General features: G+C 33.6%; 1 protein-coding gene across 4 annotated transcripts in view; it reads right to left on the bottom strand.

Annotated features, from left to right (window-relative positions):
- The window catches only part of LOC106056729 (WD repeat and FYVE domain-containing protein 3-like), a 71,914-nt gene that overhangs the window by 39,269 nt on the left and 4,813 nt on the right, over positions 1-27,832 (bottom strand). For 3 of the 4 annotated variants that reach the window (XM_056020145.1, XM_056020144.1, XM_056020146.1), the window contains exons 6-28: positions 26,220-26,412; positions 21,881-22,067; positions 21,492-21,658; positions 19,677-19,718; positions 18,094-18,149; positions 17,870-18,016; positions 16,901-16,998; positions 10,187-10,347; positions 9,950-10,042; positions 9,479-9,672; positions 9,221-9,359; positions 8,880-8,980; positions 5,525-5,670; positions 5,322-5,408; positions 4,971-5,205; positions 4,567-4,655; positions 4,202-4,327; positions 3,928-4,091; positions 3,167-3,400; positions 2,855-3,076; positions 2,158-2,339; positions 1,302-1,530; positions 515-654 (exon numbers count right to left, since the gene is read on the bottom strand). In XM_056020145.1, the coding sequence (XP_055876120.1) occupies positions 515-654; positions 1,302-1,530; positions 2,158-2,339; positions 2,855-3,076; positions 3,167-3,400; positions 3,928-4,091; positions 4,202-4,327; positions 4,567-4,655; positions 4,971-5,205; positions 5,322-5,408; positions 5,525-5,670; positions 8,880-8,980; positions 9,221-9,359; positions 9,479-9,672; positions 9,950-10,042; positions 10,187-10,347; positions 16,901-16,998; positions 17,870-18,016; positions 18,094-18,149; positions 19,677-19,718; positions 21,492-21,658; positions 21,881-22,067; positions 26,220-26,412 (3,432 nt within the window). The remainder of the gene's footprint in view (positions 1-514; positions 655-1,301; positions 1,531-2,157; positions 2,340-2,854; positions 3,077-3,166; positions 3,401-3,927; positions 4,092-4,201; positions 4,328-4,566; positions 4,656-4,970; positions 5,206-5,321; positions 5,409-5,524; positions 5,671-8,879; positions 8,981-9,220; positions 9,360-9,478; positions 9,673-9,949; positions 10,043-10,186; positions 10,348-16,900; positions 16,999-17,869; positions 18,017-18,093; positions 18,150-19,676; positions 19,719-21,491; positions 21,659-21,880; positions 22,068-26,219; positions 26,413-27,832) is intronic. The other variant, XM_056020147.1, reaches the window with a different exon arrangement.

A 27,832-nucleotide genomic window follows, 5' to 3' on the forward strand; every position in this document is an offset into this window, starting at 1 on the left:
CGGATATTCGGCAGAAGCCGGAGCCGGAGCGACTATCCGGTGCACCCCTACTATCAAGTATAAACTGATATAAATTATCTGTAGAATTTAAGATATACAAAGTGTCTGTGTCTATGAAGTGTAAAAGTATACAAAGTATGATATAGATATAGATAAGATAAGATAAGGTAAGGCAAGGCAAGGCAAGGCAAGGCAAGGCAAGGCAAGGCAGGGCAGGGCAGGGCAGGGCAGGGCAGGGCAGGGCAGGTAGGTAGGTAGGTAGGTAGGTAGGTAGGTAGATAGATAGATAGATAGATAGATAGATAGATAGATTTAATTTTAAAGAGATGAAATATATATTAAGTGTAAATAGTTGCAAGCAGGTAGTCAAAACAAAAAACAAATTAAACAAGAAAAACATTAAAAATACTTTTTAAAAAGACAGTACCTCCTTTATGTAACTTATCGAGCGATTGTTTTTCTTGTAAAAATGAATGAATGTAATATAAATGTGCAAATGTTCAATGATATTAACCTGTTTGGCGATTGATTTACTGTCCACTTTGTTGTAGACTTTTCTAATTTTGGCAATTGTCATTTGTGACATGGCATGTGCAAAGACACCAAACATAACTTTCTCTTCACTGATGTAAGGACCACTTATATCACCATCAGCTAGAGAAGAAATCAACAAATGCACAAACTTTATTTACTTCTCAACAGCAATAGTATTTTATGTCTCAATTCAATAAATCTTCCACTTAATATTTACCTTATGCAATAACCCATCCCCATGTATGGAATATGCCCCTTTTCACTTAAATGTACCCACCACTATTCTAAAATGTACCCAGCTATTCAAAGTTAAATATTGAAAAGTGTATCATGGCTAGTGTGTTTTTAAATAGTTACAAGATGAAAGAATCCATTTTGTGGGTGGTACAGTTTCACTTTAGCTAGCAGAAATGTAAGAAAACAATTTCAAAAATGTTCACCATAAATATAAAAAAAAAAATACTAGAATAGAAAAGGAACATTTCAAATTGGGATAGTGCTGCAGGATGTCAGTTGAATGGAGATTATAGTGAGCATATTGAAATATTGAAGTGTTTGTGTGCAAAGTGTGTGTTTTGAGAGAGGGTGTTAGAAAAGAAAGAAAAATGTATCCCCTGTTACTTGACTGACAGACAGCTCAGTAGATAGACAAATGTAATCAGGTGAGCCTGGCTATGAAGGTCTGCTTGTAAAGCAAGGAAAGAAAGCTAAGCTTCAACCATTTCATCAACTTATCACCAACTCCTAGAAGTCACAGTCAGACTAACCTCCAAGTGGTGCTTGTAAACTGCCCACGTATGTTGGTCCTAGAGCATAGATGCTCTTCACCACATTAGATGTAAGTATGTCCTCCAGCATTAGACAAGGACCCTGTCTCCACAGCAACCTTGACTGACGCCTAAGCTGTGGCGGTGTACCAATATATGCAAATACTGAGGTGAATGCTGTTGGGCTGGCAGTGCCTCCTCCTCCCAGATTTGGAGAGAGATAATGAAGCTGTGGAAGAAAGGTGAAGGGGATCTATTTTTGTACAACTTTCAGCTATACATCTTAGATTTAAATTTATTTCTTTGGTAGAGCTGTTCATTGATACTTTAATGGGCTTTTAAAACAATAGGCATTGTTACCTCATATGAGATATGGCAATAGCAAAAGAGCCATTACCAAAGATTAAAATAAATAAGTCGAGAAATAGATATTTCTGGAAATGTATATGTTACTAGGAGCTGCATAAATTGGATGGCATACAATTTTGATTTCACTAGTAATGTGTCAATCAATGTACATGAAGTTATTTAGTGTTTAGTTCTATATTGTGGTTCAAGTAATTTAGGTTCAAGTTATTAATGAGTTGAAGAATTTTCTTTCAGAAACTCAAGTCACATTCAAACTGGGAATTGATAAGGTGCATATTTGACATATGCAACCTTTTTTTTTTATGTGTGCATAAGTCTTAGATATATAGATCTATCAACATAAAGAAACAAGCTATAAAAAAGATGAATATTGTTGGTCAATAGTAGGTGTAAAAATGTAAATAATTATTGACTAGATATTAGATATTATGTATTTTGTTAAGTCATATGAATATACAAAACATCAAAACTCAATAACTGTTCCAACCTTTTGTTGTGGCATCATCTCTCCATCAACATACAGACTTATGTTGCTGTTCTTCATAATACCAGCTCTGTGTAAGACCAGCACCAGGTGGTGCCACTGACCCTCTTGGGTTAACTCAGGACACCAGAACCTGACAGTGTTGTCATTTAGTGGAGGCTCCTGCTCAATCTCACAGCCATTACCTGTTGATTGTCATATATGATCAAAGCAGTCAATCACCAACACATCATTATTCACTATCATATTTAACTAGACCATCATGATTTTTTTTCTAACAAAAAGTTCTTAACAGAAATAAATGAATGCTTCTGTTTCTTTATCCATCCAGTTTTTTAGCTTCAGAGCTGTATGCTCTGTTGTGATATGGTCTTTAACATGGAAATGTATGCTTTTCTTTTCAGCTGCTACACTGCACTACCTAGTGTTGTTATACTCAGTTCAGATAATAGGTTATGTCTGAGGTGAAATGGGTTGAGACAGTCAGTACAAAGTACACATGTGTACACATTCCTAAATGAAGATCTAAGATTTAGTCTTGACCCATCCAAGAGAACAATCAAGTTTTTTTTATGAGATCAAGTTTGGGTGGGTAATATTTGATCAACTATTACAATTTATTACCAAATCTTAGAAAACCAAAGCAACAATACAAGAAATAGAACATTTCAAAGTTAAAAAATAATATGAAAATGCTGACCTGCATTAGGCATGTAATTTTCTTGTGTTGTTATAATCAGTGCTCTATCCTTGGACATAATCAATACACTCAAACAGATTAGATTTTCTTCCCGTCCCTGCAAATTTCGAACTATGGTAAGCAGCCTGACTGGGTGAGCGTCCATACCAAAAGAACTAAATTTGTCCACACAGAACCAGGTGGAGTATGTCAGGCCAGACTGTGGTGGAAATACACGTTCACCTGCAGAGAGAAAATAGAAAGCAATACTCTAGCATATTTAATCCTAGGTCTTAAACTTAAGTTTTCACAGACTTGTCAAACAAACCTTACCTGCTCCTATTCCACCAATAACAACAGGTTCTGAGGTTCCCACAACACCACCCACTACTGAAGGTGTTGGTGGACCCTGAGGGGCAATACTTGGTAGGTACAAGCAGGAGAAACCCTCTGCACTCATGTCCAGCTCCACAAATGCTGGTGTGACAGAAGATCCATGCATTCTGCTGTCACGTGGAGTAGTCATGGAAACAAGACACTTGACACGTGTCAGTGGCACAGTAGCACCTGAGTTAACAATTTTATGAAAATAATAAATTAGATAAAATGTAAGTTTCAATTTACAATTCAAAGTAAAGTCAAAAGTGAAGTAAAAAAGTGAATTAAAAAGTGAAGTGAAGTGAATTAAAAAGTGAAGTGAAGTGAAGTAAAGTAAAGTAATTGTATTCTTCAGACCTTGCACACAAAGGTGCAATAGAAAAAAAATTTAAAGAAGTGATAATAATTACATTTATAAAAGCACTGTTACAAACAAGTGATCAAGACATCTTTTGAATGTAAAGATCAAATTATAAACAAAGATCAGATTGCTGCGATAAACTATTATGAAATCCCCTTAAAAAGATTTTTAACATTGTCACATCTTATTCTATTTGACAAGTTTCAATGGAAGATGTGGAACTACTTTCCCATTGAGCTCCACCACACTTTCCCCTTTTCCACTTCCTTACTCTTTTCATCCAACTAAAGGAGAGGCAGGTGAATGTCATTTATCAAGAAATAGTGTTTTATGTCAGGATTTAAAGTTTAAGTACCCGCTGAGTTCAGTTTCTTCTCAGTTTCCATGGTAACTGGTTTCTCTTCCATTTCCAGAGATGATGCCATGTTGTCTGGATCTGTGACTGCCACAGAATCATCATCATAATATTTTTCTTCCACAGATCTACAACTCAGAGGTGATCCAAGTCTCAGAAAATCTCTGCCAAATTGTGCAACAATTCAGTGAATATTTCAAATATGAGCAGTGCAAATCTAAACAAGCCTATAAAATCTGCAGTTATAAATCTGATGACTTCAACAAATACTTACCTCAAATCTCTAGGTGTCAGAGACTGTGAAGCTAGTCTTTCAAACATATACTGAAGGAATGTATGAAGTGGATGTGACTCGTCTGCTAGTGCAGCACTCCCATGACTTAGTAGCTCATGGGGAAATCTGGAATAGAGATAATCTAAGTGAGTAGTCTTTGGGATAAAACAAAAATTTTTAAGTAAATTAAGAATAAAAAAATGTAAAAAGAGATTCTATAAATCTCTATTAGCAGAACTGAGAAAAGAAAGCTTTAACATCAGAGGGTTAAAGTTTTACAATTGGGGACATAAAGAGAAATACGGGTAAACAAGTGACATTTAACCAATACTTAAGTCTTGGCATTAAGTAGAAAGATTGCTTGCCTGGCATCACACATGATCTGCTGATTCCTCTCATTCCTCAACATAGACTTCAAGAGGTCAGCAATGAATATCTTAAGATCCCATGAAGCCTGGTCAACAGATGAAAAAGTTGGTTAATTGTCTGGCATGAGCTATACATTTGTAACCTTTCAAACAACTTCACCAGAAGCCTTTATATTGTTCAAAATTGTGACCTTTGTAGAAGAGTAACACATTAATAACTCTTTTTTAAAAAGCTGAATATTATGGAAATATTTGAAGATAAAAAGAAATACTCAGCTTTCAAGTAGTTACAGGAAAATTAATAACTCATAACTTTCTGAAGAAAGGAATGACATACGGAGAACATTGATTTTTCACAGGTCTAAAATGTGAATGTGTCAAGATGAACTAAATGTAGATACCTGAAAGTTATCTGGGTCTTCTATGGCAGGCAGTAAGTGAAATATGGACAAGATTGCTCCAGAATGAACAATGATAGGATCAGCTCCTCCACTCAGACTTATAGACATGCTGCCAGTACTACCACTCTTAGGTCTCATGCTGGAACTTGCTGGAGGAGATGAGGGCTGGCTGTCTTCTATGACAGAGGTGTACTTCTTTAAACATGGAGAATCTGAGGACTTGATTTGGTTTGGCCTGTACACATAAGAAATACATTATTAGTCAAACAGCTGTGTAAAAGAAGCCGAAATGAAATTCTATCTCATCATTTCGAATGAGATTAAAAAATAAAGAGATGTGAAATGACTCACTTATCAAAAGCATCCAGAGCCATGTCATAGAGATACCTCAGTATAATACAAGCTGACAAGAGTGTTTTTTGAACAGACGATGGTGCTCTGTTGAGAAACAAACTCATATTTTATAACCACCATGGTGATCAAAAAACAAAATATTTTTTAACTTTTGTTCCTTCCATTGCATCAACAAGAGCCAATCAAAGATAGCCACCAACCTTTCTTCTTTGCAATGCACAAAGACTGCACCAAAATGTTCAAGAGACTCTGAAGGCACAATGCCATCTGATGCTGCTGGAATGTCTACAGTATTGGAAAAACAACCCAATAGTCTGACAGCTTCAGTTAGACTATCATAGCGTACCTATGGATGCAGAGAAACAAGGTGTTTAGTGTAATACTATTTAAATCTTTTTCAGCTAAAACATATAGACTTTATTATTTGATCGAACTCTTATAATTACTAATAAATTCTAAAAATACATTTAATTAAATCCTAAAGAAATGAAGAGGTCTGCATGCCAAACCTGAAAAACTTGTTTGGATTCATTTCTTAGTCTTAAAATGAGTCAATTTTATTTACTCAATAAAATGAGTCAATTTTATTTATTGAATAATTAATGCAATTTGAGATGTTAACAATAAATTACATCACTATATTTGTTCATATATTTAATGGTCATACCATTTAGAATTTATAAGCTTTAAATTGAGGAGATTGAACAAAAAAAAGTATTTTCCACTTCATTAAATTGTAATTGTTACAATTAGAGCGGTCGCCTTTATTTTTATAAATTGTAACAATGTTGGAGTCTTTCAATTCCTGGGGGACCATTCCTTGTTCCCAGCACAAGCTTAGCAGTTCATGGAGTGGTTTGATTAGGACATGTTTTCCAGCCTGAATTACTTCAGCAGGAATGCCATCTCCTCCGGGTGTTTTCCCATGTGCAAGCATGTCAATGGCAATGCTCAGCTCCTTTACTGAGGGCGTTTCGTCTAATTCCGTCAAAACTGGAAGTGATGGGAAGTTGGAAACAGCATTTGGTGAGATGGCGTTTTCAATCTGGTAGAGTTCTGCATAGTGTTCTACCCATCGTTCCATTTGCAGCGCACGATCGCTGATGATTGAGCCATCTTTTGACTTGAGCGGAGCACACTTGCTGGTGTGAGGTCCAAAGGCTTTTCTCATGCCCTCATATAGTCCTCTTATGTTACCACAGTCGGCACAAGATTGAATATCTTCGCATAGCTCCTGCCAGTATTTGTTAGCACATTGTCTCGCTACTCTTTGGGCATTGTTACGTGCAGCTCTGAGCCTTTTTAAGTTGCTTGGGGTGGGATCCTTCTTGTAGATTAGCATGGCTGATCTCTTGTTCGTAGTGGCAGTTTCCATTTCTGGTAGACTAGCTTCAAACCAGTCTTCGCTTTTCTTGGTTTTGTTTCCAAAGACCAGTGATGATGTTTGGTAGATTGTATCACGCATAAACGTCCAGCTTTTTTCTACCTCAGTCGCAGAGAAGTTTTTAAAAGCTTCCTCTAATTTGTTCTCAAATTCGGTGCAAAGATCAGGATTTTTTGTGCTAGTAGTATTCAGGCGTGATTTTCTTTTTCCCTGTGAAGTGTGGATCTTAGTTGGCAGCAGTCTTGTCCGGCATGACACTAAAGTATGATCAGTATCACAATCCGCGCTTTGGTAGCTACGTGTCAGCAGTATATTTCCAATGTCCTTTTTTCGTGTCAGTATCATATCCAGCTGGTGCCAGTGCCCAGACCTAGGGTGCCTCCATGAGACACAGTGCTGTGGTTTTGTTCTGAAGTATGTGTTGGTAATGCAGAGCTTATGGTATGTGCAGAATTCAAGCAGTCTTTGTCCGTTCTCATTCATCTTTCCGATTCCAAAAAGCCCAAGACAGTCTGGCCAGGTAGTGTGATCTGATCCTACTCTGGCATTGAAGTCACCTAGAAGGATCATATGTTCTTTTTGAGGAATGTTTGCAATGGCTTCTTTGAGGTCTTCATAGAACTTGTCTTTGTCCTCCTGAGGCGAGCATAGTGTGGGGGCATAGGCACTAATTAGAGTGACTTTTCCAGATGCTGTCATCATACTTATGCTTAGTAGCCGTTCCGAGCCACCAACTGGAGGGACTATCATGGGAAGAAGACTGTTCTTGACAGCAAAGCCCACACCATGTATTCGAGTCACATCCTGTGCTTTCCCTTTCCAAAAGAAAGTGTAGTCAGTCTCGCGGAGCATGCCGTTTTCGGCCAGTCGGGTTTCTTGCAGGGCTGCAATGTCAATATGTAGCCTTTTTAGCTCGTTGTTTATAACTGCCGTCTTCCTTGCATCGTCGATCTGCCTTAGATCATCAGTGAGACCAGGACACATTGTCCTGACATTCCAAGTGGCCAGTCGCATGACAGGGATTTTCTTTTTCAGTTTAATTTTTCTTCTTTTGATGCTTGGTGCAAGTTTCCAGCCTACTTGTCGTTCTAAACTAAGCTCTAAGCACCCATTAGAGCAGGCAGGCTGTGGCGGATCAGCACCTAACTGACTGGGGGCTGCCCAGGTTGAGGCGGGCGGTAGCTGATCAGTGAGGCGCGAAGACCTCTCCCACCGTCAGAGACAACCCGTGGCGTCCATACATTACGCCAATCAAGTTGGACTTATAACCCGTAACTGTTGTCTCCCGTGTTGTTTTAGCCGCTTTGCAGCAGCACCAGAGTTTCCTCTCCGGGGCGCATTCCTGGGCCTTGGATAAAGGGGTCATGGGTGGCCCATGCGTCATGATCCCTCTCTCGACCTTGCTGATGTGATCCAAAGGAACGCATGGAGACAGACTGTGCGTGCTGGGACAACCCTTGCTGAGAACAAAAGAATTGAAGCGGCTTTAATCAAGAGGGAAAAAAAGAAAGCTGCCCTGTCTGCTAGCCCTAAATCAGAGGCATACAAATGTACGAATTGTGGCAAAGTCTGCCGTTCTAGAATTGGCTTGATTAGCCACACCAGATTCTGCCCCGTCTCAAGATTAAGCCAAAACCAGTGACTCACTTGGGCGCATCCATTGCCTTTCGAGACAAAAGGAGCCATATATATATAAATTGTAATTAAGACACTTCTGCTTTTCAGACTAAATTAGAAGCACAAAAACTCAAATTTTTAAGTGTCCTACTACTTAGATTTCAGATTCACTTCTAAGGAAATCCATGACATCAACAGAGAAAAAAATGTGTATTCATTTCACTTTCCTGCAACCCAAATGGAAATATGTTAAACAAGTCACAAGTCCTTTTAGAGAAATGATATGTGTATGAACTGTTATCTTTCCATAAGAGTTATACAGGTTGATTCTAAACAAAATTGTTTCATCATCTAACCACATCTCAAGTAATACTAATACTAGTCAGTTTCTCTGTTTTCACTCGTATGCTTGTTGGCAGAATTTAGGTCATTGGATAATGTGCATGACGAGTAGGACGTAATCATCTTCTTTTTTGAAGTAACGTCTGTATCATATAAGATAAGATAAAACATTTTTTTTAATAATCAACTATGATTACTTGATAATAATATACCTCTGTAGCAAAAAACTTGGCATTGGCTGGCTCATATCTCATGGCTACTGTCAAAGTACTGAACACAGTTTTTAGCATCAACAGAATATCTTTTTTCTCCACTGAAATTAACAAATGCTTTGCATGATATATAACTCAATATAAATATCAATGTTTCTATAAAGTAATCTTAGAATAGTTTTAATACATTTACTGTGTAAGTCTTTAAATAGATCTCATAATTTCTTTTCTAATATTTAATAAAAAAGTGTCTATATCATGTGATAATTGTATGTACTGTTTTGCCTTTTTTTCTGCCACATTCTGAAAATATGCGGTAAAACCAAAATGTCAGTACATACCAGTGTTCCAAGGAAATTTTGGTGGGCTAGACAGACAACCTTCCATGGATACAAGTACTGACATGACATAAACAAATCCCCCAACTTTTCTAAAAACGGTTCTGGTCCTGTGACTTTCTCTCAATACACTCAACAAAGACTGTAGTATGGAAAGAGAACAAATGCTTGGCCATGAGTAAAAAACTAAGCTAAACAATAACTATATAAATTCATCTTACATTCTTTCTTACTATCAAATGGAACACAAGTATGACCAACCTTTAGTATATGTGTCTTTAGCTCCAGATCTGTAAGGGCTGCTGTAGGAATGAGACCCAGAAGTGTTCCCATGTCATCATCACCTCCAGGAGATAAGACAAGCTGCTGAACTATATGGAGGGCTTGTTGCCTGCACTCTGGGAAGGGCACCATGTTGTGAGCACAACGGGCACCACCACATTCTCTAAACACACCTACAAGAGCATGAAAATAGCTGGTACTCTGTTAGTTTCTACATCAGATAGTGACTAAAAAAAACAGGTAACAAAAAAAAACACTATTTCTTATAGTACCTACAGTAGAATGGTTCTTAAATTTAAAACTATTTTGAAACAATCTGATTCCACTCTCTATATCTCCCACTCTGAAAAATATTCAATCAGGTGTCATGAGGGAAGTGAGATTTTTTTTTCTTCCTGGTTAAGAGTCCTTTCTACAGCAGGTACATGTGTTTCAACAGTGAGTACTGACCTGCATTAGAACTATTACCGGTCAATAAAACAGAGAGAGCTTCCATCACCAACAAGCCTAACTCCTGTTGTTCCTCTGAGACAACAGTTGAATCTGCAGATATATACATATTTAATTCAATGATTCTTGGTTGCCTCAAGTAATAATAAGCATTGTAACAAAAGGATAAACTTTTTCTAGAGTTGGGGATGTTGATCAAAGAATAAAAACAGTTTAGAATAATTCCTACCAACTCACCTGCCAGACTATTGACCTCCTTCAATTGAGCTGCATATCTGTGTAAACAAGTGACCATGACCTCCAACATTCCAACTTCCCTGAATACATCTCTGTAAACACTGTGGTAGCGCAAGATGCGTAACAATGACCTCATGCTCAGTATACTACAGTCTAAGGAACTGAAGGAAAAGAACAAGTTTTTTTATTTATTTTTTGGATTTATGGAACAAAGTGACTAAGTTGAAGAGAGGGATTTTAATGAAGCATTATTTGTTTTCAATATGCTATGGCAAACCTAAAATAAGTACACTTTATTTCCAAGTTCCATTTTAGCATGAAATGGGTGGAATCAGATAGGACAATAAAATAATTCAAACTTATGGGCAAAAAGAATCACTTAAATCTATGAAAATAAGTAAAAACACAAATATTTCTTTTCAAAAAGAAAAAAAAAAAAATTTTAAGTCTTAAAATTTAATTCTCAAACAAGTTCTCAAATGGTCTTATTTTTTGCTGAGTCCACAGAGCTCCAATATACATCAATGGACTAATAATTGTGACATATGAAACTTTGGTTTAAAACATGATTTCAATATAAAAAATGAGGAATTTTTTTACTTTTTATTTTATTATTTCTAATTAAATTGATATTTACCAATGTTTCAAGAGAACCCATTGAGCCAGGCCAATTACAAGCTTTTTTGTTAATTAGATTATCTATCATGTGAATAGAAGAAGTGTGTATAGAACTGTTTTAACTGTCTCATTGTGATCTCAAATGGACATTAACATAATTTTGAAATGTTTTTGTTTCATCACAAAGAAATATATGGTTAAGTTCATTAGTCTGATTGTTTCTACTCTATCTGAATGTTGGTAAGGAATACTCCTCAAATTGCAGTCATCTAATCCAAGACAACACAAAGCATTTTATTATTAAATTTAGGCTATAGTTACATTATTTTCATTTTTAATCTCAATTATGATAGTTCTATAATGTATTTAAGTGAGCTGAGTTTTTCTTTACAATCTATTGCACTGTAATGTTAAAAGAAAAAAAATTAACAAATAGAAACAAAAAATTTTGAAATTTTCATGAATGACTTTATTACTGTAGATGACAAATGTAACAATAAAGAATTGTAATGATGATTGATAATGTTTTTTTGTTGTTTTTTTTTCTTTGCACCTAAACATATTGCATTACAATTAAAGAGTTACCATTGTAAAAAAAAAAAAAGCAAGATTTTTTATTGCTCTATATTTTCAGAATATAAGGGGAAAAAGATAGGGGTAAGAATATAACCTAAAATTGTGATAAATATATATTCTATCTAAACATTTCAAACCAATCTTCAAGTTAAAGTAAACTACATGCTCTGATGACTTCAACAATATAGACATTTAATGTGTGCATAAACTATTACAATTCTTTAAGAAAAAAAAAGACATTTTTTCTCTTAAGAATAAATTATATGTAGTTATATGTTTACACAAACTTTATTACCAATTTTTCAACACAAAGGTAATAAGTATTCATCATTATCATCATCATCATCTGTCCCTTGACTTTCATCATAGGGTTGCATTACAATTACCAATAAGATTCGAACACAATAATACAAATGTGCTTAAAGTAAGAGCACTCTTTATCAGGCTATAAAATGTTGTACTTAAGAAAGGGGAACTTTACTTCTGGTTAGAGAAATGCATTTCCAAAAAAAATTTGCTAAAAACAATGCTCAGGATCTTTTATTTCCATATGATTAGATGGAGATAAATGTTAAAATTGTCTGATCTCTGAAATAAAACAAACGGGGCATGATCTTCTTCATCTAGCCAGTTAATAGCAGCAGTGTGGTCTAAAAGTTTGCTGACATTTTAAGAAGTTTTGAAGAAAGTTAATCTAAACATTAGAATATTAATTTAGAATTAAGTTATTTGAATGTTTACAATGAAGCATGGGCACTCATTTTTAGCAAAATCTGGATGTGTTTAGTTTTTTTGTTTGTTTTTTTTAGAAATTTTCAAACGAAAGTGCCCATACTGCAGTTTATAAGGCTTCCTGGAAAATTGAGTATTTTTTAAGCTTGAAGATATTAAAAGAATATATTTGTTTAAACTTGACATGATGCTCTATTTTAGTAAAGTTGTTTATTTATTTATTACTATTAGATCTAAATGTTTTTCGAATAATTTTTTTTAATTATTATTATCATCTGGTAGAACATTTTTTTCTAGAGGAGTCTTGGAATAGCTTTGTTTTTTGTTCTTTTCTTGTTTGAATTTATACAAATGTGAATGTAGACATGAAAGTCATAAGAATGTTAACTTGTAGCTTTGAGATGTATGAAGAGAAGAGTAAAAAAAACAAGAAAATGTACTGATCCATTTCTTTTGTACTTTCATTAATCTTAATGAATTACTTCTACTGGAAATATTGTACTTGTTTTGAGTCAAAACTGTACATCAATTAATGATCACATATAAGCTAAGTTTTCTCCACAGAATCTTTTTCTCAACTGCTGCTTGGCTACTGAAGTTGAAAGAAAATAATCTGTGGTCACTGTAACATCTTTAGTATTAAAACCTTGATCTTTGGGAAGGTCATTGCTTGAATTATATCTTGAACAATGTTTATAATTTGGCATCCTTAAAAAAAAAAGGGAAAATAAAGCATATTACCAAGTAAATAGCAAGATAACTAAAAGCATAGGCTTAAACAATCTTAAATCTTATTGATCAATTAAACTGAAAATTAAACATTATGTATACTTACTTTTTTATTTTATAAGCTGTCTGACAACTTATCTGTATCAGTCTTTAAACCCTATACAACTTTTCAGACTAAATGTGCACTAGATTAGAAAAAAGAGATTTATGATTAAAACAAATCCTGATGTATTTAATACAAAAAGAATTTGTTAGTTAAATAGTGACAATAGTTTACAAATCGCTACCTTAATAAATATGTCAATGATTTACTGACTTTGGAAAAATTTCATTTCTTACTTATTTGACCAAAGTGGTGTACTTCAAAATTTAGATTCTATTAAAATATACTTTTCGTGTAATTTTTGTTTTTTTTTTGCTGGATTTGTTAGGTTACCAATACAGTCACACAACATATATAATTTATTGAGAAAAATCTTATGATACTTACCTATATAAAGCTGGGCACAGGCTTTAATCGATTAAAGAAAAATGTGCAAGTCTTTATGCAGCCATTTAAAAACATAAAAATTTATTAGCGGTTAAAACTAGAGATGGGAATCGAACCCAACTTTTAAAGTTCGGGTTCGGTTCGGTCAGATTTAAGTTCGGGTTCGGTTCGGTTCGATGACGAGTATAGTTCGGGTTCGGTTCGGTCCAAAGTTCAGGTTCGGCTCGGTTCGATGTTATGAAATTATGTAATAGCGAAATTAAGTTATTAGGCTTAATGAAATGTGGCCTATTAGATAAAAACACTTTCATTTGCATTTTTCATAAAACAAATACTTTGCAACCTATAATAGGCCTATGGGCAATACTCATTCCAAAATAATGTTGCCTACATAAATTTCAAGGGTTGTAAAAAATGTCTTAATGAGTCAGTGTCTCACACCTATATATAATAGGCCTATGGTCAGTTTTTTTTCCCGAAATAATGTTGCCTACATAAATTATAAGCGTTGTAAAAGTTTCTTCATGGAGATAGAATTGAAGATGCGGCAGGTTTTCGCTCAAGTCGGCAAGGGGTTTAATTCCGGGCGGGACGCGGCGCTAAGCGTATACTAAACTTTATCTCATAGTAAGAAGAGAGAATTTTTAAAAAGCTTATATTTATGTTTTCTTACAGAACACACTAGTCATCTTATTTTTTTAAAAAGTCGAGGGCCATATTAAATCTAGTAATAAAGAAGCAGCCCTGACCAATAGTATTATGTGAGGGACATTCTAGGTAGGCCTACATATTGCACACGTACATCTGTAATAAGCGTGATCTTTTTCAAAAATATTCTTCGTGTTAAGACGTCTCTGTCGCGAACTTTTTTTTCCTACATAAGTCGTCATTATAATGAATAGCACTAAACGGAAGAAATTCGACTATTATGAGACAAAAAATCCAGAAGAATCACACTAGTGGAGATGTTTTAAAATGTGTTCTTCAAAACGTTTTGACCAACATTGTTGCATACGCGCCTCGCAAAAGCAGTCTACATTTAACAAGGTCTTATTAGAAGATATTCCTACTTAATATATTTTAATTTTTAAACATATAATTTTGCTAATATTCAGATAAGTTACACTGAAAAAAAAACATTTATTTCGACGCCCCCTTTATTTGTTAGTTGATTTGTCGGTTACCAACAGCTGGTATAATTGAAGTTTATTGAACCAATAAAGACGTTTTATATTTTTACTTAAACTTTAAAAGAAATTTCTTATGCGAGCAGATCAATATAGCTTAACTGTTATTACAATATTCACATATTTAACTTGAGATATAGATGTAATATTAATGAAATATACTGATATTTAAACGAAATCTAGCTCTCAACAAAACAATGTATTTACACTTTCATTTCTCAAAATTGTCAGCCGTTTCACATTTTCATTACTCAAATTTCATCATCCTCATCAATGCATTCACCAATCAATCGCTTAACCTCATCTTACCGCCGCCAGGAAACACACACACACTCTATAGCACCCACTATTTGTCAGGAAGTTGCTTCCACCCCTCCCAATTCGAGGTACTCGCCATCCCCACACCCGTGCATTAAAAATACTGATAATCAATAATGCAAACCAGAATAATAGTAATAATATTCCTATACAGAATACTTCACAATTTTTAAACATACACCACTAAAAAGAAATGTAAATACCGTTATTTAGTAATTAAATATTACGTTTTTTAAATAGTTCTAATATTAAATATTAATAAAAGAGATTCCGTTTTAAACTGATTTTACTATGAAAAGAAGATAATTAAATGTATTTTAAACTAGAATACATATGAACTTATTGAAGATTTATATCTACACTCTATAGTCGTCCAAAAATATTCTACTCTCAACTAACAGCCATTTCAATAGAAGTGACAATATTTTAAGATTGACTTTCTACTTATTAGATCTACTGAGAGGGCGGGCTAATCGGTTCAAAAGAAATATTGCAAACAGACCGCGACAATTCAGGGGCAGGGAGAGTCGGCACGAATGGAAAAACCCATGGCGCGCGCTTTTATTTTTCTTTAGTTTCAAAATACCCCCACCCCCTTTATCTGTCCCATGTTTGGATAATGGAATCATTAGAATTAAAATAAAATATTTAAGTATTTTATTATTATTATTATTAAACTAAAAAAAAAAAAGAATGTAGAAATTGCAAAATTAGTTCGGTTAAGATAAGGAGGGTTCGTTCGGTTCGGTTCGTACCGAGCAGTTTCAAAGTTCGGGTTCGGTTCGGTTATAAGTGAAGTTCGAGTTCGGTGTGTTCGGTTCGGGTTCGTTTCATTTCCCATCTCTAGTTAAAACATAAAAGTAATTTTTTAATCCTTTGGACCAGTGCACTGTCAAGAGCGATGGGGGGGGGGGGGGGGGTAAGATGTGAGATTGTGTGTGTGTTTGTTTATTTTATTGGTTTGTGAATTGTTTTTATCAAGGGGGGACAATAAGGTTTTCTAGCGGTCAGTCTAGCAGTTGGAGAGCTGACCTGGTCTGAGTAGGGTGCTTGTGTTTGTTTACCAGTTTTTATGCCTAGCGTAAGGAGATGTTATAACTTGTATTATTATTCTTGCTATGTGTGTGAACGAACTATTTGGGAGTAATATTATGTGGCATTGATGGCCTTTGTTAAATAAATCTAGTCTAAGCGCCCTGTAGTATTAATTAGGGCACATTTAGTATTTCAGTAACTGATTATTATGCATTCAATATTATATGAGTAACTTGCAGTTGGCTGTAAATAAATACTAATTTTATACTCCTTCGTTGAGTGGTAATTTATAATATTTATACCTGTAAATGTCTGCATATGAGAATCATACCCTAGACTATCGAGCTGTATGTATGTAGTAAAGAACTCATCCCCAGTCCTTTACATTTTGGGACAGTGAATAATTCTGAAGTTCCTTACATGCACCCTACCACAAATTGTTTTTTTCTATTTCAAGTTGCTAAATAATCCAATAATAAGTCAGGCTCACTGAGAAGGAACCTTTTTGTTTATTAACTTCTCTTTGCAGACACACTAACTACAATCAAAGTTTGATATTTGTTAACTTATTTTTACATTACAACATTTAATGGAAGTCACATTAAATCTTAATATTCGAAGTATAAAAAGACTGTTCAAAAGTTGCTACAAGTTGTTCCTTTCCAATGATATATAAAAAGTTAGTTCAAGGTGTTAGTAAACAGACTGCTAGACAACAACTAATTGAGTTAGCAGTAACAATATTTCAATTGGAACCATCTACACTAGTAAAGCTCGTTTACTGCAATGAAATGTCAAGAAAACATTGCCTGCTGGTGGCTGAACAGATTTAGTTATTAACAGTATTTAGTCACAATCTGTTATATTTGTTAATTACTTAACACAAACAAATGAATGACTGAGGATGACACAAAAGAAAGCAATTTTAGAATGTTATAAATCTCATGGACAGGAATTTCTAAGTGTTTACAATGGAAAGAAATAGTTAAAGCCATAAGAAGTAGATAATGAAAACTTAAAAGTACATACTGCTGAGACTTGATGAGAATACTGAGACTAATCAACTCTTTACATGGAACAAAGTTCAAATTGAACACTAGGAACTCCAACAGCTCCAAAAACTTAATCTGGAAACAAACAGAGAACAAACAAAATGGTTTGTAATATATTTATATTTAAAGTACTTAACGCATACATTTTTAATGTTTTGTTTCTCTTTTATTTCAATTTGTATTGTCTTATAATAATGATATTTAGTTGTTTCTGTAGTTTCAAAAAACTTCTCCTAAATGTGAAGAAGTAACATTATTTTTGTGTCATGTCAATCTCAAAAAACTAAAAGCACTTTAAAAAATGAGATTTCCCCATATTATGAAGCCTGCTAAAAATAAGTTAAAACTACTACTTTTATGTCATTCTAAAAGAAGGACTATTTGTTTTTCAAATTAAAATGCAATTCATTTTTTTATATACACACACCTTTTCTAAACCAATACATTGTATACATTGTACTAAAAATAATACTGCAAAGGTCAACAATTTTTTTCAATATTTAGTAACATTAATATATATAAAGTTTTATTATTTGTCAAAATAGTGTTATGAAAATATACATTTATTTTATTTATAAGTAGGAGTTAGTGTTTTATTATCTTGTTACTTCTAATTGTTTAATTTTCAATTAGTTAAAAGACTACTTTGACAAAAGATAATCTTTGCTACAAATGGTTCCTGACCTATGGGTTAAGATCACTGGGAATCACCTAGTTTTATTTGTAGCCAAACTTGCCTTATCATTTTTTTATAAGTACAATGTACAGGGTTTGCAGGTCCATCTTAATAGTTTCAACATGGCTCCGACTCAATAAAAAGTTTTGAAACCATTGTAACACAATTCTTTGCATTTCCCTTATTTCTAAATGTCTCATTTACTAGATGCTAATATCTAAATAACAGATTTGGTTTGTCTTTAACCTGAATAAGGAAAGACAAATGTACCTGAATGTCTTTAGGCTTGAGGAAAATTTTTTCTGCAAACTGTGGCAGGGTATGCTGGGACTCTAGGATGAAGTAATTTGCATTATCCTGATGATAGATACTGCTGATGACATCCAGGATGGTACTACATAAGTGACTGGTGCTGGACTGGAGGAACAAGAGAAAAATGTCACACTAATCATTTCTAGTGGAAGTACAAACTTTTATGTTTTGACACAACTTACTTTCAGGAAGACTGACTGGAGAACTTGAAAAGCTTGAATGTTTCTCACACTAACACCTGAGGGAGAGATCAACAGAAACATTGAACGTATGACTGTCATGAAAATAGCAAACAAACACAAATGAAAAAAAATGCTAGAAAACTATAAAAAAAATAAATAATGTAGAATCTCATAAAGTATAAATCAAATTTATTAACAAAAACTTGTAACATATAAATATATATATATATATATATATACAATTTCTGATAGTCTGTTTTTTATGCTATATAATATTTAAAGTAATTTTTTTAGAAAAAAAAAAAACTGTCCTACAGAACTTGTATTGACTACAAGAGAAGCCATCACAGAGGAATGGAGAGAAATGGTTGGGAGATCAACGGCCCCAACTGGATAACAGCGGATAACAACTAATTAACTTTTTTTTATTAGATTAAACCCAGTAACTCTATTATGTTGTACTATTTACATCTATTATTCTATGGCTGATAAAATAATCACTACCCTACTAATGAGAATTTTTAAAATAGAAACATATTAAACAAAGTATATATTTAATTATTTAGTAGTTTAATTGACTAAGTATTTGGAGATATAAGAAATACATAGTCCATCCTTTCATATTATTAATTTGTATTAATACCTCTAATTAAATGTTATAAATACTTTATAAGTTTTGAGGCACTACATGCTAAATAAAAGAACCATTTCTTTAATTCAAACCAAAAAAATGCAGAACCATTTAACTATTGTTCAAAATGCAGCATGAAACTCACAAAAAAAAAAGTAAAAAAAAAAAATATATATTTTTTAATGGCAACCAAGTTGAGTGCATGATTAATAATAAGAAAAGTTTCTTTAAAACACCAGAAATTTTTTAAAGTTTTTCTGTATAAAAAAAATACTAATATAATGTTGTCACACAACTAGATCTACAACTGTATCTGACAACTAGAATTGAAAAGTAAGACATAGAAAACTAGAAACAAGAAAAGTGATCATTTAAATGTAAACTGTTTTTGTACAATATGAGTTATAGAAGTCAACTTGTTAGTAAAATAAGATGGTCATCAGCAAGCCCATTATTAGTTTTTTCCCAACAAGCCCAAAATTAGTTTCTAAGCAAGCCAAAAGTTGGAACAAACAAACAAAATATGATAAAGAGAAAAAAAAAAAATCTTAGTGCAGCAAATTAACACAAAGTGAAATGTAGAGTTGTGGTTAAATACCAATGGCATTGCAAAGAGGAAAAGTAAAGGCACTATTCACCTTCACTTACAAGGTATATTCTACTGGGACCAGCAACAATTTTGTTTAGCTACACCAGTTTATTAAGTTCTTAGAACTCTAAGATAGAAATGATGAGAATAGCATTTTGGTCTCTTACAATGCCAACCCACGCACTGCCATTGATAATATGTGAATAGTTCATGATAAATAGCAATAATTAGACCATTTAGATATAAGGCAACTCTGCACAAACTTGAACAAAAGTTAGGTTTTTAACAAAAATGCAACATTGTTAACAAGAAAAGCTGTTTGTATTTGTAATGAGACTTTCTGAAAATCAAAATATACTACACCTTGATCTGAATATTTTTTAGTTTTATTTTTAATTGTCTTCTCTGTAGACCAAAGTACAAGTTCAATGAATATTTTCAAACTCTATGTCTAGAAGTTGATTAAGAACTTCATTTATTGTCTGGTTCTTAATGTTAAAGTTACCAACACACAATAAAACAGATAAAATATAAACTAGATAAACAAAACAAAATGATTAATAAAAAACATAACAAACAATATTTATTGCAGATACATCTAAATATAATTGAACAACATTCAATCTGGGTCAATTGTCATCAGAGAAATACATAGAAGCCTAATTCATAAAGAGCTGGTCATGTGTTTGTGTATGTAAATGGTGTTCATGTTTGCAACTATATTGTCATTGTTCTAGTAGTAATGCTGAGGTGGATAATTATAGTCAATCTGACTTTCAAAGTCAAAGTTTGGCCATAGCTGTGAGAAATATGAGACAGCAGGATAGTGGCCTATTCGGCACTATGCTGTAAAAGCTTGCTCAGACCTCCACCACAGGGAAGTGCAGTGTTCTCCCAGATTGTGCAGCTTTTTTGGGACTTGTCCCAGCACTCAAACCACTTTTCATTTAGAAACAATTATGACAGCATTGAAAATATCACACCATCAAAAACATTTTTAAAAAATAATAATTATATTAATCGTTTTATATCAAATAACAACCAATATGGACAACAAAAAAAAAAAGGGGGGGGGGGGGCTTTTTCTCTATTTATTTGGAGAGATATCATCTATTACTCAGTGCTTTAATAAAAACTCATTTTTTAAATTGTTTGAGAATAATTTTCTTTGTAAAGAAAAAAAAAAGTATTTTTACACCACTGAGAAAATGAAAACATTTAAAGATCAAGACAAAATGTGTGAGTCAGAGAGAAAAGACATTGTTAGTAACAGTATTGATGTTACTGTGATGTCTAAAAAAAACTTGTACATCTTTTTCAACCCAAAACTTAGTGGAAGACACAATACCCACAACATATTACAAAAATATAGGAACTAAAAAATTACAATATTACAACATACTCAATAATAATAAAATCTTAGAATCAAAATAATTGAACTGTTTCAATGAACCATTTTACTATTTAAAAGCTCATTTATAAAATGGCATTTCAGAAGAATTGAACACGTGATAAAGTATACATACTGTCTAAAAGTTATGTTTGATTTTGTTGGTACTGTATGTTACTATATAGCTTCAGCCAACTGTATCAAGCTGATAAAGTAATTTAAAATGAATATATATTTACATTAGTGACCTTTTTAATGCTAGCTATTTACCAGTACTGGAAGAATAAACACATTTAAAGCTTTCTAATCTTATTTTTTGTCAGTTCTGTGTGTTAATAAAGCAGGCCATAGTTCATAATGCAAATATGTTGCAGGAAGCATTAGCCTATCTTCTCTAACTGACACTTCTAAGCATTGCCCAACTGACTGAAAATCTTGTATGCACTGTGCTCTAGAAAGGATCACGAGCGTATCTTTCTCTACTTCTGCCATTTTTAGATTTATAGTCAAAAGTAACCCACGATGTGTTCTTTCATTTAAAGTACATGTACAATACATCTAACAACTATTAGCTTAGTTTGATGCTGCCTAGGCATAATAAAACTATCAAAAAGGTATTACTGTATCTTCAAATGTTGAACAGTAAGGACAAATTTAATATTAGCTATTGTTTAGATTCATCAGTTATCTTTGATGTTAAAACAATATTAGAATCACCACTTGTAAGCTTCAAACAAAATAACAGGTACACAAAACACAATACCTAAGCACATAGAACTAGAAATCACCTTTTCCAGAGGGACTAGGAACTGCAAAACCAGGCATTTGAAAGAGTGAGCCTGTGTTGCTATGACTGGGTTTCATTTCAGAAAACCCACAAGTGGTTAGTGAGCCTACTAAGAGGACTAAATTTCTAAGAGCCTGTATTGATTCCTCAGCGCTTTCTTGGTCAAGTCTGAAAAATAAATGGGTTTTATAAGAAATGACAAGTGGGGTATTGTTACTTAATAATATTGTTGTTGTTGTTGTTTTAAATAAAAAAAATTTTAAATAAATAAATAAAACTATCTCTAGAATAAACATAAAATAGTATTAATTTTTCATGTGAAGACATAATGTTACAATACACACAAATAAAATGGATTTAAATAAGTGCATGTTTTTATCATAAACTCACTTGAGAAGAAACTCGGAGAGAAATACATAGCCCTGACATGTTCGAAAATCATCCAACAAGAGTTGTGATACATCACTGGAATCTTTCAGGAAACAGAAAACTGTAACAAACATTTCGACTAATTCTAAAGGAGAGAGATCTTGAGCACGTTGCATGTTCTCAATACAATGTCGCACACAACCTTTTTCTAAAGAGAAAACAAATGTATAAAATCTTCTTTATGTTCATGCCATAATCAATATAATTGTTACCTTGCAGAATGATGTGATTAATCTGCAAAAAATTCTTTGATACAACATTTAAATCCATGTTTTTAATAAGAATTCAGGAAATATTGTTTACCTCTAGATAATGAAATTTTTTATTCTTTAGAAAGGCAAATTTTTTTTTTTTTTTCTTATTAATAAATAATAATAAATAATAATAATAAAACTCAAAAATTAAGTTTTAATTAATGATTAGATTTGATTTCGTTGTTGCTATTTTAGTAAAAAAAACAAAAAAAAAAAAACAAGTTCATAAGTTTTGTTGAGCTAGTTCACATATAACTAGAAAATGTTTCCACAGCCCAAATACCATGTATATAATACAACATGTTACAAGCCAGGTAGTTCTTGCTCAAACCAACTTTTTGCTGCTGAGCAGTTGAATCCCTACACTCCATGCCATGTTACCATAAAGTGTGATTTCAAAACTTGACTGATGAGGTATGGAATAATTTGAAACGCAAAATGGAAATGATTTGTGTGTTATTAAGAGTATCTGCAATACTCTAAATGAAAAAAATATATGAATGAAGTCTGTGTCTCTTTACACTGGTCCTTGAATTGGTTTACATTTGTTATTCCAGTACTTTTTACTGTGAGTAGAGTAAAAGGTGCATCACAGATCTGATAATCAGTTGATGATCATTTTTTTTTTTGTTTTGTTTCCCTATGTTAGAAAATGCTTGGAGGAGCTGCATTCTAAGTTGTAATATGATGGTAGTGACAAACTTATTTAAAAAAAACGTCTTTAGTTGGGATCCTTAATGCTTTTCAGTAAGGGTTTTGATTTTCATTTTATCTTTACTTTGCAGGGGGGTTCAATGTTTATGATTGTATTTCCCAAAATCTATTTATGTACACACAAGCTGCAATTTGCTCTCAGTTTATTCTAGACAGGGTTCATAGCCAATTTCATGAATGATTTTCCAGGTATTTTCCAGGTTTTCAAGGTAGAGTTTTAGATTTTCAAGGTATGCATCGCACCATAGCAAGCAATATATATGTATATATATTTACATACATATGACATAAATATGTAAAAAGAACAATATATATATATAAATTTTAAATTTAAAAACCCACATTAAAATGTATGCTGATAAGTTGAAATCATACCTCCAAAAAAAAAATTTAAAAAATTAATCTCTAGTGTTCCTAAGCATTTAAATGCAACTTTTTAATACATTAGAAAACACAAACAAGCTTGCACTACAGAAGAATAACTTTTAAAAAATATGAGTTGTAATTCAGCTAAAACTGTCGCAATCTGAAGTTAAAAATTTTCTTAAATTGACATAGATTTGTAAAAATAATATTTCATTCTTACTATACCAGTTGACTTGCTTTCCATCAGTTTTAAGTAAATTACAACCAAAATAACTATACTGGCTTTTCTACAGCTGTGTGCGAAATATTTTAGTTAAATCTACAGTAGATCTAGACTCTAATTTAAGTCACTAAATTCGCGGACTTTTCACAGCTAAGAGAGAATTATCTTCACTCTATTCAATTGGATTAGCGTAAATTAAGTCTAGATCTAAGTCTAAGTCACTAAATTCGCGGACTTTTTTCGAATTATCTTCACTGAATCACCGTAAATCTAGTCCCTAAAATTCGCGGACTTTTCACGGCTATGTGCGAATTATTTTCACTGAATCTACCGTAAATCTAGAGTCTAGATCTAAGTCACTAACTTTGCGGACTTTTCACGGCTGTCACTGCTTCTACAGTCTAGATCTAATTAAGTCACTAAATTGGCGGACTTTTCACGGCTGTGAGAGAATTATTTTCACTGAATCTACCGTAAATCTAGAGTCTAGATCTAAGTCACTAACTTCGCGGACTTTTCACGGCTGTCACTGCTTCTACAGTCTAGATCTAATTAAGTCACTAAATTGGCGGACTTTTCACGGCTGTGTGCGAATTATCTTCACTGAATCTATCGTAGATTTAGACTCTATAGATTCTAACTCAATGTCACTAAACTTCGCAGACTTCTAACGGCTGTGAGAGAATTTTCTTCACTAGATTCTATCTAGTGATTTAGCGTAAATCTAGAATCTAGCGTATTTCTAGAGCAATCCAGACATTAGATGATTAGATGTACCTGGATCTAGATCCTTAAATTAACTAAAATTCACGGAGTTTTCAGGTTAAGCGCGAATTATCATAACTAGATCTAACTTAGATCTAAATATAGATACTATTTCTAGCTAGATGAGAAGGATGGATCGTGAGAAGACTCAAAAGTAAAGTACCGGTAGCAATTATACTTAAACACTGAATCATAATCTCCTAATACAAAATCTAATAAAATACTCAGAAAGACACAAAGATAAGATGATATAGGCCTACAGACTTTCCACGCGAAGTCACTCTTACTGTTACAACAAGAAGATTTTCGGCGAGGGAGGGCCCGAAGGGGTGTAGCCTTCACATTAGGCTGCTAATTGCTCTAGTTATAGACAATAGTCACTACAGACTAGATCTAGCGCGTCTTCAGTCGTAACAGTGAAAGGAAAATAGTGCTAAGTGAAATGCTTGCTTGAGCCAAGGTCGTTTTCAATCACGAGGTCGCGCTTCACAAGTGGGTGAAAGGCGGTGTAGACGCGTCGTCACTGGTCAGCTCAATGTAACCGGGAAAAAAAACGAAAATAAACACCAGGTATCGGGAGGGAAAGAACTCAAGGTCCAGTTTTAAAATTCAAGGTTTTTTCACAATTTCTTACGAAATTCAAGGCTTTTTCAAGGCCTTGAATTTAATATGAAATTCAAGGTGTTTTCCAGGTTTTCAAGGTGGCTACGAACCCTGTCTAGACTATAGGATCTTGAACCAATGACTCTTGTCAATTTTGTGTAGATTATTTTTTTTTCGTTAGCTAACTTTAATGGCCATTCAACATTCATTGTGGAGGCATTAGGGTTTAATTGTCTTGCTGTACCAGGTGTTCAAAAGATTTATGTTGTATGTTTCATATTTGGCTCAGATTACCAATGTTGTTTTTTGTTGTTGGTTTTGTTTGTTTTATGTATCTTTTACTCTGGTTACTCAATCAGCTTCTTTGAAGTTACAGATTTTTTTTTTTTTTTTGCTTTCATTCAGAGCATTGTAAAGAAGCTTTGTTCTGTGTCCATATGCCCATTAAGAGTGTGATTGTGTGTACTAGTGCAGGGTGGAGGTCATTATGATCAAGAAGAAATTTAGAGAGGTAAGGGTTAATTAACTTTTTTAAAGTTTAGGATTTGCTGTATTCCTTCTCTCTGCTGTCGTTGAAGAAGGATAAATTAAAGCCAACTGGCATCGTTGCTTTGAATATTGCCAAAGTAGCATATATATTTTCTGTGGTAAATCTAAAAGACAGTAGTCTTCTTAAAAATTCAATTAATTTATTTGTAAAAAGAAAAGAATTCAAATCTGTGTAAAGACTCTCAGGTATTCAGGGGACTTGCACTTGTACTGTGAACATCCTGCATGTTAAGTGGAGTCCTGTTTAATTTAGTATGTGTATTATCTTTTGCTTGTTCTACAAGCCTAGAATGCTGAGTTGGAGTTTGTTCTAATTTACTTTTGTTTGTTTCTAGTAGCTGATTTATGAGCCAAATGGTTTTCTTTTAATTTTCCTAGTTATTGTATTATCTCCATGTTTTAATTAGTGAGCTCATTTTTAGGTTTTAAAAAACTTCAATATTCATAGGTTAGTGTGGGTTTAATGTATGGTCCATTCTGCACCAGCCACAAGTCAAATTTTTTTTCAAAAGGGAAAAAGATGTGTGATTTGCATACTATTAGAATCTACATATTTTGGATTCAACCTAATTTCTTTTCACCAATTTTAATTTTAATGAGTTTCCTTTAAAAAAGGAAGAATAAAGTAGCATATAATTGTATGTAGAAACTAATCCAGAACTCCCTAACAGCATCTATAGAATTGACGGGGGGTGAGCATAGAATATAAGCATAAAAAAAAAAGGAAGAAAACTATTCAACTATGCCCATGTACTGTATAAGCAGTTAACAATACAATGCTAGTCATTGTTACAAAACTAAGAACAAGTTTTCAAAAGACAAATACCATGAATGTAGTTGACAACATGGTGTGTCAGCCCATGACGTGACAGTGTTACCAAGACTTCACCGGCACTCTGTCTCCACATAATATTGCATTTTGGACACCAGCTAGTTATAGCACTGAACAGAAGGCTTAGGTCATCTTTACGAGCAAGCTCTTCTGAAGGAGATGTGTGATTACATAATCTGACCAGCACCTAGAAGAAGAATATGTGGAATATTTATCTATATAACAAAATGCATAAATAAATTTTTAAAAAGCTGACAATTTATAACACTTCACTAGGATATTATTTTCACATTATCGAATCATTTTTGTTTATCTCAATGTTGTATTTTAGATTAGATTTCAACAAATGTCTTAAACTTGAAGACGAAAATCCATAATAAGGGATGCTTACCCAACTGGTTATCCCCCTCTACTATAAAGCCACTCCCACCCCCACCCCTAGAATAACACATTGGCAAAGTCAAGCAGATATCTGATGAACCAAGTGATAGCAACTTTAAAGATAACAGCACAGATTTACCAAAGCAATCCAGAGTGATATGACTGAATTTCCTTTTCTTTGTACAGCTTTATTAGTGCTTGCATTTGATTAATATTTTCACACAATTTTTAGTTACTGTTTTTTTACTAGTCTGCGTTGTGCCTTTTGAATTCATATCAGCCATGTATATTTTATTTTTCTGTCCATTTTGTCATCAACACTTGCATTGGTGGTTCTAACCACACTAAAAAATAAGATCCAGCTTAACTGAATTAAAATAAACTAGTTGACCGGCGGTGTAGCATACGCCGCTATTTTGCAGGGCCGGCCTTAGGCCACTACAACCTATGCGACTGCAGTGGGCCCCTTTCATATGACCCGTACTAATTCAAGGTGTATAAATTATTAAATTAAACCATTTTATAACTTAAAACATATTTCCTGCACCATCCTGTCAATAGGTGTATCTGTTTCGCATAGGGCCCCACAAGGGTTAAGTCCGGCCCTGCTATATAGTGACCTGTAAATATACATAGTAGATTACTTGTTCTCTTTCCATGACTTCTTGGTCGCTGCAGGACAAAGGGGGATGGGAGTGGGCTGGGTTTGATAAATCCAAATGACAGTCCAAATTTCACTTATTATCACTAATGAAGAATTACTCAAACTAATGAAGAATTACTTGAGGTCAACAATTCTCAAAGATAGATTGAAACATTTGGTGATTCTTGCTATTGAGCTTGATCTATGTAGGAAACAGAATTATTATGATATACTGTATGACTTTGCTACACGCAAGGCTCAAAAAGTAATTCTGTAGGTAGTAAAGAATGAATAAAATGCATAGACGAATTTATTTTCTAATACAAACTCTTAAATTTCACTTATTATCCGCATCCCTACCCAAACTTGGCCTCGCGAAATTCGTTTCATATAGGGCCCCACAATGTTTGAGTCCGGCCCTGCTAATTAGTCACGGGACATCCTGTATGGCTATCTAATAGAAGGCAGGAGACCCACTGGTCGCCCACTTTAACGTTATAGATGTATGCAAACGCGACATGAAGCTCTTCAAAATCGACACTGGCAACTGGGAAGAGGTGGCACTGGATAGATCCACATGTAG

Source organism: Biomphalaria glabrata, chromosome 2 (assembly GCF_947242115.1).
Source record: "Biomphalaria glabrata chromosome 2, xgBioGlab47.1, whole genome shotgun sequence".
Lineage (NCBI taxonomy): Eukaryota > Metazoa > Mollusca > Gastropoda > Planorbidae > Biomphalaria > Biomphalaria glabrata.